The sequence below is a fragment of the Pygoscelis adeliae genome, unplaced genomic scaffold (genome assembly GCF_000699105.1).
Source record: "Pygoscelis adeliae isolate BGI_AS28 unplaced genomic scaffold, ASM69910v1 Scaffold106, whole genome shotgun sequence".
Lineage (NCBI taxonomy): Eukaryota > Metazoa > Chordata > Aves > Sphenisciformes > Spheniscidae > Pygoscelis > Pygoscelis adeliae.
In genome coordinates, this window is record NW_008824939.1 from 2,181,279 (window position 1) to 2,193,639 (window position 12,361).

Here is a 12,361-nt window from a genome sequence, read left to right on the forward strand (position 1 = left end):
ATTAAAATGGGATTCTAAGCAGCTCCAACTGAAAATGTTTGCTTTGGTTGGTAACAGGTGCCTGTACAAACTTCAAATTAAAAGCATTAGCTGCTCTCATGTTCTATTCTCATCCTTTAGCTGGTGTGTGTGATCCCATGCCTCTTGGTCCACATCCATGTCATTTTAATGTCTTCCTTGCTCTTAGAGATCTTCATGTTGAATGCCACAATATGCTAGGGCACAAATCACAAGTAGCTGGGAAAAACTAGGGCACTGATTACTAAATATACTTCCCAAAAATGGAGACTTCCAGTGGTTTAACATCTTTCAGCTGCAAGTATGAGAACTCTTGCCTTGGCCTTAAAACCTGTAGGCACAACAATAGTTCCAAATACTATCTGGTGATGCTCTCCCAGCAAAACTGCTCCCTTCCTCAGGTACATCTGTAGTCTTAATTTTATTCTTCTACGGAATAAATAAAAATTATATAATCTATAATAACTAATGAGATCATTGTTACTCTCTCTCTCCTTTTTTCTAGCCCTCCTTTACTTATGAAGACCTGGAGTCTGAGGTAGACCAAGATCCCACGGTACTACGTGGATATCTGCTGCTTCTTCGAAGAACTCATGACAGTAAGTCATAGCGCACCTTTATTGGGGTCTGCTATTTTGTCTGCACAATTACACTGACATTCATTTACTGCAATATCCTGACTTTCCTTCGCTAAGCATTTTGACTGCCATTCAAAAAGCAGCAAGGGGATTGTAAGTGGTATGGCATAACTAGTTGCCTTCTGTTGGAAGACATCTGTAGTACAGGTAGCCCAAACTGTAAGTATTCTTGGGCCAAAAAAAAAGTCTGTTTTCCCTGATGTAAGGCATCCATAACAAAAATTTACTGTTGTCTAACTTGGGCTTGCAGTTGCTAGAAACACTTACTCGTTACTTGAGCAGAAATGTTTTCTTGTTTGAACAATGAATGCACAGGTCAAGTTCATCAACAAGAGTTTTTCTGGTAGAATTTAATACAAGAGTATAAGAAAAAATGAGTCTCTAGATATACAATAGCAAGATTTAAAAATGTCTTACATATATATGTCGGAAGAAGGGGGAAAGAGAAAGTTTTTCTAAACAATATTGCCAGCTAGTAACAGAAAATCTCGTTGAAGAGTTTCACAGTACTATTGTGTGTAGACATTTCAGTTCATTATCAAGCAAGTTCAGTTACAAAGACAAGAAACCCTAAAATTCAAGCAAGGTGTTTTTAGTTTTAATCTCTGTTACTTAAGATGATATTTGCCTTCAGGAGTTCACATAAAAGGGCAATGTACTTTTAACATACGGGACTAAGGAACGTACAGTAGTATAGTTCTGTAGTCAAAACCAAACAAAACAAAGCAAGGTTATTTGATCTTTCCCCCAAATCAGAATAATTGGACTCCACCGATTTGTTTGAAATAGTGAAATGTCATGTAGACTTGTATTACCACAGATGGAGATTAAATTAGTCCTATGAAATAATTTTAGTCACCTTGGCAGAGAATACAAAGGTTTGAGAAAAAACGTGACCCCCTCCCACCCAAAGTACAAACAAGGAGATTCCTTTCACAGGGCAGCCTCTCTGTGGCAGTTACAGATCAGCATGTTGTATAGGAATGCTTAAAACATGGACTCCAAATATCACAATGAACACAGACACTAGAATCTTGGGAGAGTTACAATTTCCAAGTCTGTCCCTCAAGACACGGTGAAATCTAGAACGTAAGCCCCAGTCAGAAACTAGAAGAAAAACATTACCTCTTCATTCTCACCATTTTCAAGTGAAGGATGAAGTGTTCTTTTGCAATTAGACCCTGAAACAGATCTTTGAACTACCATGTGGGTCTCCCCACCTTTGGAATTAGCCCTTGATTGGAGGCAAGAACAAGGCGGAGAAGGAAGTGGTAATACACACTGACAGGGGACTAAGATATATGAGAGAACAGCAGTGAACAAATGTTCATCAGCTCTCTTTATGAATTTTTATTTACTAAAACGTTCCTTGAAGGGTTTCAGCATTAAGTTAACACTGTTATTCATAATCAATAATTGACTCTCTGCTAGAAAAGTAATGAGACCTCTTTGAGATTATTGCACAAAAACCTGGCAGCAAACCATTAATAACCCTTTGAAATGCACATATAGATCAGCTTCTGAAACTGACTTACAGAATGTCTCTAAAATACAAAATAAATATCTTGTTAAAGAATAGAAACTAAATACAATTACTTTTATTTAAATCAAGTCCAGCAAGAAAATATTTTAATATGGCAAATACCCGAGCACTTGCTGCATGCATCCATAACCTAGCTATTTCATCATGAATGTGATCATATTTCCACCCCCTCCCCAAAATGTATAACCTTGACAAGAAATGGAAAATAGATAAAATGTAACATGAAGCATTTTCTTTTAATATTATTCCCATTTTGGTATTTAATGCTTAATCTATAAATAGACGCTCTCAGACACAAGAATGCTTTAGAAGTGTGTTATTGTGCTGTTTTAAGATTAAAATATTTTACATGAATAAGTCCCAAGCAGTTCATTCTTTAATCATGCTTCCAGTGAAAAAAAGTTTCTTCTATTTCATTAAGTATCAAAACTGGAATTTGCATTTTATCAGTAAGTGACTATATGCTGATGACTACTTTAAAATACAACTTGTTCACAGAAAGTATTGCTTATCTGAGTGCTAGGTAAATACTATATACAGGTAGTCAAAGAGTAGATGAGAAACGTCATGTAGTGCTACTGTTAAGAAAAGTTTTTAAGTAGTACAAAAATTTCCAATAATTTAGGTCCTGATTTTTTTTTGTGCGCGCTACCAGGCGATAATTAAAGATTAAAAAAAATCAAAATACATATCCCAACTACTCTCAGCTGAAGGAACAAAACCATCCATTTTTTAAAGAGAAACAAAGTATTGCATGTAATTAAGATTTTCTATTAATTACAAATTTAATTTAACAAAGTAATATGGAGGCAGCATGTGGTAAATTTAAATTCATACAATCTGTTAAAGTAATACACAATTGAAAATTAATGATCTGAAATTCTTAGAATGCTTTAAATCTAATTTCAGCATAGTGCTGAAATATTGTTCAGTCTTGAAGGCTAAAATCCAGAATTTTTGCATCTCATTCTAACATAAGCAAAGCTCATCTGCACCTTCTCTTAAACCTTTTTAGCAGCATAGTCAGCTTTATAAAGAGAAAAAGGCAAAATATTACCATATTTTACATATTCTAATAATCTTTCCAAGGCATCAAAGGACCCAGTTGAAATTCCTATAACAATTGACAAAAATATATTAACATATACTTGCATTTACACTTTCAAAAATTTGTAGTTAGTATTAAGTTGGCCTATGAAGCAGCAGTAAAGTGCAAAATATTTGGTATAGTATCTAGTGATTAGCTTTTGCTTCTGTGGAATACAAATGAGTAAGCCTGGCTCTTCCATTGACAGATATGGTGTTTGATGGAGGACCAACCTGGAGGTGGGGGCGGGGGGAAGAGAAAAAAAAAAAAAGAAAAAAGAAAAGTTAACCTAATTTTTCAGATTCTTCTCTCTGTAGTATGTTACATGGTATTACTTCAAGGAAACAGAAATACTGTTAACTTCAGTTAGCATTTTTCTCATCGCAGTGAAAGACCTCCTATATGATTTCTGAACAAAGCACATAACGCTATGGAAGTAGAAATATAAGAAATTACTTAAAAACATATTTTATCCTATCTAAAAATTCCATGTATAACTATTCAAAACATGCATAATTTTTAGTCCTTCTCCAGACCCGGTTGCAAAGAAATACTTGAAAAAAACATCACTCAACCAAACACTTCTTATTAAATATTGAATGGAGCTGATTTCTAACAAAAATCTTCTAACACTCCTTTATAGCATGGTAATGTTTCTTTTATCAGGAGCAAACTATAACTTCTAGGATAGATAGCAAAGACCTGATTTTCAGGGGAGCTGCATAAACCAACAACTCCGACTGGAGTTAATGGGAGCTGTGGATGCTCCACAGCCATGCGAACCACATACCACAGCGCACAGTTTACTAAACACAATGAAAACATTCTGAAGAGAAAAATGGTTAAAAAGAAACCTCACTTGACCCATTTTAGGTTAGTAATTACTGAGGGCCCTGTTGAACAGAAAAGACCAGCAACACAAAAGGCCACATATCTCAGCATTGCATACTCACAAAATAAAGTAAAACAGCAGGAAAAAATGAAGAATTTGGCTAGTGGTGCCAGCATTTTATTTTTTTAACGATTCTCTCACAGAGCTGAAAGAAGGGAGAGTACAGTAAGATGTAAAAAGATAAGCAAGCACCTGACAGACCTCTTTCACAATTCAAATGGATCAGTTTATTACTCCTTTTACTGAGTGCAGCCCGATAGTGGAAGCCATGAGGTGAATGCATTTAAAAAGTCCTTTCAATACCGGAAATCACTTTTGGGTGCTAGTAAGTTATTGATAAAAAATGCTTCATTTCTCTGTTTGTCCTACTAGTGCCAGTTCTCCATGTTAAACATGAAATGAGACCATCTTTTTATTAAATTTGCCATAGACCAAAAAACCTCTCTTTCTGCTGTCAGACACACCTGTACCACGGCACTTGTGCTCTGGGTGAGAGTGAAAAGAACAGCATGGACAATTTTATGTTTGGCAAAATTTCAGTGGGTTCTTCACTGCATTTTTGTGCGTGTGTTTCAGGTTTTCTTTGAAGCCTGTTTCAGGTTTCTGTGTTGCAGAATGCTTTTCTTTATGTTTACAGCATCTTCATTATTATAATTTCTCCTTAAAAAGTATAGCCCTTTCCTCACCCCCAGCCTCAACAGATACTATACTGAGAAAGAACATATCCCGCCCACAGAAGAGAACGGGAGGGGAAAAAGGACTTCAAGCATCATCTCTCTCTTCTTCCCCATGCCATTCTTGTACCTAGACCGATAAAGACTACGTGGGTCAAATCTACCCTAAGAACATTTCTATTAGAAAAGAATGGAGAACCACATAATGAAGTTTTTCTTTGTTTTCTTTCTAGTAGGATTCCTGAATTTTGAAAAGCACATTATGAACTTCATTTTTTAAAAGTTATAAGCTACTATGCCAACACCCATGCCTATGCATATATCCCATAGAATCGTAAAACAAAGTTCACACACTATGCAAAATAAATAAAGTTCAGTATTACTCCGAATGTAATTATGCGTTGGAGGAAAAAAAAACCTTAATAAAAATATATGCAAACAAAAACCAAACAGTATTTCTGGTAGAACAGATAGAGTTGACCTCTGAGCGACTCTGAACAATACAGCATTTGCTTACTCTTACCCTGTTTTTAAAGTGGCTGAGGTTAGTGACATGTAGTTAGAAGTAATACTACGGTGTACTATGTACCACTTTTACCGAGTAGAGGCCAAAAACAACTTGAGCATGCTTGTAACCTTTCTGGGAAACTGAATCTTCCTATTCAGTGTAGAAATGATGGGAGGTCTACAAGTCTCAGAGAGGCTGTTGCAGTGCTACACTGAAACAGAACCTCACGTGTGAAATGGATTGTTCTACTATCTGACCATCCACTGAGAGATTTTGACCCTAGGGAATCGAAGACTTCCATAAAACCAAAAAACCCCCTCACATCCACCCACCGCACATCATTTGTTTCTTTCAAGTGGGACAGGAGAGAGAAACAAAAACTACTGAATTTCTTTAACCTTCTGCAATGAGAAATTATTCCTCTATACAGAACACGAAATACTAACGCTGGGTCAAGAAAGCTTTATGTGAGACTATCATTAAACCATCTGGTTACAAATTTAAAACAATACAGGTTTTTAAAGTGTGCAATGTTTTACCCAATGAGAGAAGTATAGGCGAATTTTAGGAGAGAGAAAAGAAAAATTAAGCCACAGTTTTAACCTGAGGGGGTAGGGGAAGATGGTCCTACCAGGACTGTTGACAAAACACTGAGAAATATCTTGCTAATGATACCAAACAGCAGCAGGAGGCTTGAAGTACACTTAAGAAGAATTAAGGACCTGGTAGAGTCTAATAAATAGAAAAATACAATCTTCAGAACTTCTGTGCGTTACCTGCCTGCAAAAGATTGCAGCTTCTTCAGGTGTAGGGTGAAGCTGCTTAGCACGCGTCTAAAACCATACCAGTTTAAACCATATAAACACAAACAAATAATTGAATATGTTCCTGATTTTATTGAAGAGATACTTAATTGATAGCTTAGAGATTTCTAATTCATTTCAGGAAGGTTTCCGGCTGGATTTGTACTGTTTGACAATATGGACATATGAAGCTTTGCGTGCGCATTCACCAGTTTATTCTGCAAAACTGAACACTCTTCCCCACCACCCTTCCCGTTGTTAAGAGACCTCCTGGTAGCACTTTGTGCCAAAGCTAACTGCTTTTAGTGTCAGGCATTAACATAGTAATTTTGAAGGAAGTACCATGAGGTTCATTGTTATGGATGCAATGATGAAAACTCACCCTTTTCAATTTGGCAGCAGCTTCTCCAGAGCGGATTGCAGCCAGCAAGCTCTGGTGGATCTGTTCTGGGTCAGAGCGCTGGAACGTCATCCCGGTTTGTCTCTTAGTGACAGGGGGAGGGTGGTCAGTGGAAGCACCTGACTGCGCCTGACTCTTCTGCTCACTATTCACATTGCTGCCTTTCTATAAAGGGAGGAAGTGGGAGGAAAACCAAAACAAAGCCTTTTAATCTGAATTAGTCATAAATGGAAAATTAAGTCAACATGGCATGAAGTTGCATATCAAACTGCCACCGTTCTAGTGTTTGCTTCATTCAAGATTTCAGAGATCAGCCACATTTCCACTATAGCACAGTTTCTCCCTCAGATAATTATGCCAGCAAAATTTTATACCCCTGTTCAAGTGTGTTTGTGCCATGATCACTTGAAGCCAAACTGATCACACTACTCAGAATTAAATTTAAGAAATCAACACAGAGAACCATAGAGAACAAACCATAAGCACTCCCAACATAAAAATAGGTATACACAGTATAAGTGATTCTATTTAATTTACTGTTCTTCGAAGTAGGGTTTGCTAATTATGGCAAGAAATAATTATTTCCAATAATCTGAATGAGGTAGTTTTCACTTTAACGTTCCCTGTTTTCCTGTATTTCATTATGACGCTGTGCTACTGCTAGGCACCACAAGGTGTTTACACCATATGAATACAGCGCTTTCTGATCAGGGAGCAGTTCAGAGACTAGCCTCTAGACAAGCCACACTAGATGACAGTGGATCAACAGTCAACCAATATTAGAAATAAAGTTTACCTTATCCATTAGACTATTTGGTGACCCCCCTGTTATAGTCTGTAAGGAAGGGTTTTTCACTTGAGGCACGGAGGTAGCTGAGGAGAATTCAGCTGCCGAAGCAGCAGAGGAGAGTTCAACAGCAAATTCCTCTCTCGGTGCCTGGCTACTGATTGTATGTGTCTTATTGAACGATTGTGACCTTTTCACTGCGGATGAGACGGCAAGAGCAAAAGGGGATGGTCTCGAACTGGAGTACGGCTTTGGAACTGCAAAAGTTCTTAGAGTTCTTAGGTTCAATGGTGCTGGTGGACAGGAGGGAAAACTTGAAGGTTTATTGCTTTTAACAGGAGAAGTGGAGGATTCAATTTTTTTTCCATCATCAACCTTTTCTTCATCTGCTGGAGGAGAGGAAGTACTTGTTTTAAGTAAAGACCAAGAAGTGGGATCAGGTGACGAGATTTTTTTTTCCATCTCTGTATTTTTAGCTTCATTTTGAATAGAATTAGGAGCACAAACTGTACTTCTGGCAATTGCAGATGTCACATAATGACCTGAAGCTCTTCGTTGCATCTGCAGAAAAAAAGAACTAGGCTTTGTTGTAGGACTTAATGCGTTTGACTTGTCCTGAGTCTCGGAAGCATTTGTATTATCCAAGCTTAGCATCAGTGGGACACGCTGTTTGGAAGACGCTGTTTCTGTCCGATTGCTCTCAGTAGTAATCTCAGCTCCAGACGTCACAACATGTTCAGAAATGCTGTTCCCTCTGTGCAGTAGATCGTTTGCTGCTGCAGGTTCATTCTGTGAACCAACCTGTAAATGACCCACACTTTTTGGAAGATGAGGAATTTCAGCTTGCACTATGAATTCTTTGGGGTCTTCGTGCTTCAGAGAGTTTTCCAAAGTAGATACCTCTTGATCCTTATAATCTGATGGCATTTCTGGTTCCCAGCTCTTCATTATTTCTAAGGATTTTGGAGGCACTATTTTATAAGTAGTCATTCCGATTTTTGGTATGTAATCTCTTGTAATTTCATTAGCGGGCTTGGGTTTAGGTTTGGTGTCCTGTCTATAAAGAGGGTAACCTTTTACAGGAGAGCCATCTGGAGTTTTTGCAGTTGTTTCTGGTGAAGCAAAATTACTGCCATTTATACAAACGTGACTCTGATCTTTTATGGGAATTACTTTTTCATGGGTAACTTCTTGTCTCTCAAGATTTTGTTCTGTTGAAGTATCTTCATCCTCTTGTATTCCATGCATCACCTGAAGAAGGGGGTTGTTTGTATCTGTATTGCGTTGAGGGACCAGTCCTCTGAATGTGGATGATTCACAACCCTGAGAAATAATAATTTCTTTCGGTGTAGTCCTTCCTGAATTGCTATCCGATGGGCCTGTCTGGATTGCAACATCCTGAGTTTTTACTGTGTCCAAGCTGGTTTGATTTCTTTTCTGATCTTGCTTTTCTACAATCAGTTGAGGATAATTCCTATGACTTACAGAGATGTCATTTTTACATGCCTGGCAGTTTGATAGTCTGTCAACTTCAAGCTTGTTATTTTCTCTAAAATCTACTGTTCTAATTTCGGCTGTCTGAAGTTCTTTCCCTTCTTCTGTTTTTGGAAGGAGTTTTGTATCGCTGTGATCTTTAACTTAAAGAGAGATTCCAAAATTAATACAAATGCCAAAAAGATTCAACCTTCCCCCTTGCATCACGAAGCCCTGCATCCAACGTATTTAACTACAACGACTGGCTCCTCACCGATATTAAAATTTTCCTTAACTCTTACTTTTAAAAGCTATTTAAAGATATACTTATCTTTGACTAATATTGCCAAATAATAGTATTCTAACTCAGGTATTCTTCCTTAATTAACAGGCTACTGGTGCCATGCATCAACTTAATAGAAAAATCTATTCTAGAATAATTTAAAAAGTGCTAAAGAATTTCAGTTCATTATATAGGCATCAGTGACTCAAGAGCTCAAGGACTATTCAATATGAAGTAATATGCAATTTATATTTAGTTCCACACCTTTGTGGCTTCTCTTCTTCATTTTTAACATTACAAGTGTTATTTGTCAACTACACCTTATGTATTTGTACAAGGGAACAATTGGAAAACATATGGACAAAAGCAATTTTCCAACTCTGTTTTTCCAACTGTTTAGCAGGGCTGATAATTCAATTTTCTACCCCCGGACTAAACACATGTAGTCCTCTCCAAAACACAGGAATGTTTGGGTCAAATTGTTTTAAATACAATATTGGGAAAAATTAAATTCTTTAGGAATAATCATTTGGGGTGGTATTTAAAAAAAAAAAGTCTCATTTCAAGTATGTTATAAAATGGCAGTTAAAACTTATGTCACATATAAACAGGACTCGTGCAGTATGTTGTTATGATTTATAAACAGAGGTGCACTGAATATAAAAGACTATGGGAGGCCTGATATATAAATCTGAAAATCAGCATCACAAAAGAGCAAAATAAATCAGTCAGGTCACTAAATCCATGGAAAAATTTATGATCCATTAGATGCACAGGATGTCGTCATTTCTTTTCAAATCAGCTTGTTACTTTGTTCTATTTGTATTTAATAGTATTTGCATTTTTCATGCAGAAAACTCATGCTAATTTCATAAGCAAAGAACAACGAATGGCCTCTCCTTCCCCAGTGCGGTGCCCGTGTCACACCGCGTGGCAGGATAACCTCTGCGTCCAGCCTTCCCTCTCCTCAGCACTGCTCCACCCATACTGCCCCACAACAGCACGATGCAGCTTGGACGACAGCTACAGGAAGTAATAAAAAAAATAAAAATAAAACCCCAAAAAAGCAAAACTGCAGTCAATTCTTGTCACCCCATCTCAAAAAGGATACACCAGAGCTAGAGAAGGTACAAAGAAAATCTGATGATAGCAATTCAAGAGTTGACTGTATTGTCATTTTTTTCAAAGGAATCGAAAAGTTCTCTTCAACCTTGTTTTGAAGTATTAAAAATGAGTGGGAACTACTCACCATCATTTTTATTTTGTTCCAAAACTCTAAGCTTCCTGTCTTTTTCAAATGCAGCTTGCTCACTGCTTATCTTAGTCTGTAGTCCTCTGCAAAGCACAACAGTACATTAAATATGCTGGTATCATTCATTTCAGTAAACACAAGAAACGATGCAAGAGAACTGGCAATATTCTCCAAACACAGATGGACAAAATAGAATCACTCTGCCAAACATTGGAGTACTCAACAGAATAGATTATTTTACTTTTTTTTTTAAAATAAGAGGAAGTGCTGCTATGATATTTTACCAAAATGACATGCAGCTTCACTCTCTTCTGTGTAAGCAGATGATCAGTTTTCCTTTCCCTTCTCCCCCTCTTTTTGTTTACTCGTGCAGTTTGAACAAGCCCCTTTCCAGTAAGAACTTCGTTTCAGCGAAGCCACAACGGTGATGGTTTATCATTCATATAACAGTGTTCTTCGTGTGAAGTGTTCTGACACCCCCAATATTTAAAACGTGTCCTTGATTTTGTCCCCAACGCTATATACAAGAAGCTGCATGAGACGCTGACTGCATATGAACACATGAACCGTGCAGTACAGACTTTTCAAAATAGTAATGACAAATGTTCGGTCCCTTTCAAGAAATACCTTGAGAACAACAAAGAAACATGCATCAGACATGTTACTTGCATACTAAACATTTCGCAAACGCATACAATTTCTGTCCTCAGATCATGGGGGAAAAGAGAACTGCACAAATGCTGAATAAACCCCTCATCTTTTTTGGGGGAAATACTAATTCCTTGGGGTAAAAAGGTAAATGAAAAAGGCAAAAATACTTAAAATTTCTCTTTAAAAAAATTATTAGAACTTCAAACTTACATCTCTCTTTAAGATACTTTTATTTTCTGTAGTTACAAATACTGGCATTATAAGGATTCCAATTCATTTGCCACATCAAATGTATTAGTTGTCAGGAACCAGTGCCTTGAGCTGAAAGATCTGCTTTGAATCATTTGAAATGATAAATTCCTCAATAACCATCCATCCTTATGTTGCTTATACAGTCCAAAATATACTGTAAGTGTCCAATAAACCACTAAACAGGAGCATCCGCTCTCAAAATTATTGTTGGAAGAAAGTTAAAGCTCAGTCCTGCACACCGAACTCCTGCTTATCTCCATTCCCTTGAACACAGCTGAGGGACTGAACTACAAGTATTCACAACAGGCTGAACTGTTTAACAACAAACTCCAAAAGCCACAAAGTATCATTAGAGAAATCAGTGGTTTTGACTGGAATATTACGCATATCCCTGGTTTGACTAAAAAGCACTTTTAACTAGATCTTATATAAGAGACCTGAATTATCAAAAGGTTTCCAGAAATACAGTGTCAGAGAAACCGTAGTCCTCATTCTGGAATGCCTGTGACATTTCAGGAAAGAAAGGATTGCCAAACTCTAAAGTTAGAGCGCAGTGCATGCTAGATGATACTCACCAGGATTGTAGGCCATGAAAGGCTATTACAAGTTAGTGGGGGGAAAAAGAAACATCCCCTGGACAACTGGGTAAACTGGCCCAATAACACAGGTCTGATAATTTGCAAGTGCAAGACAACTTAAAAATAACATTTGGCTGATCCTCCTCCTCTTAGATCCCCATAGAGCAGACACAATATTTGACAGGACAGAGCACCAACGATTTTTGCAAAGCCCCATTTGGCCTTGGACTGACAAAAAAGACCCTTGAAATAAAAGTCAAAGCTCTCCATACTACCTTGAAAGTTCTTGGCTACTAGAGCATTCACACATTTTGGCTTCAGTACAATAATTGAAATAGTTCTTTCAATTTAAATTGGGAACAGTAGCCAGTTTAGTTGCCCCAGGGAACAGAGAAATAGTGAATTACATTAACACAATGGGACTTCTCTAGACAATCAACATTTATTTCAAGCAGGCACTAACTCATGTTGGAAACCTGCTGAGTCAGGTGGTTTAACAAACATGCTGAAGGGCAGCATCAC

The 12,361-nt window shown here is 37.3% G+C and overlaps 1 protein-coding gene across 1 annotated transcript in view; it reads right to left on the minus strand.

The window, feature by feature from the left end:
- Positions 1–984: 984 nt before the first annotated feature.
- COBLL1 (cordon-bleu WH2 repeat protein-like 1) overlaps positions 985–12,361 on the minus strand; it is a 52,125-nt gene continuing 40,748 nt past the window's right edge. Inside the window, exons 10-13 of the mRNA XM_009325392.1 lie at positions 10,356–10,441; positions 7,360–8,987; positions 6,546–6,728; positions 985–3,519 (exon numbers count right to left, since the gene is read on the minus strand). Coding sequence (XP_009323667.1) covers positions 3,433–3,519; positions 6,546–6,728; positions 7,360–8,987; positions 10,356–10,441 — 1,984 coding nt within the window. The 3' untranslated portion in view covers positions 985–3,432. The remainder of the gene's footprint in view (positions 3,520–6,545; positions 6,729–7,359; positions 8,988–10,355; positions 10,442–12,361) is intronic.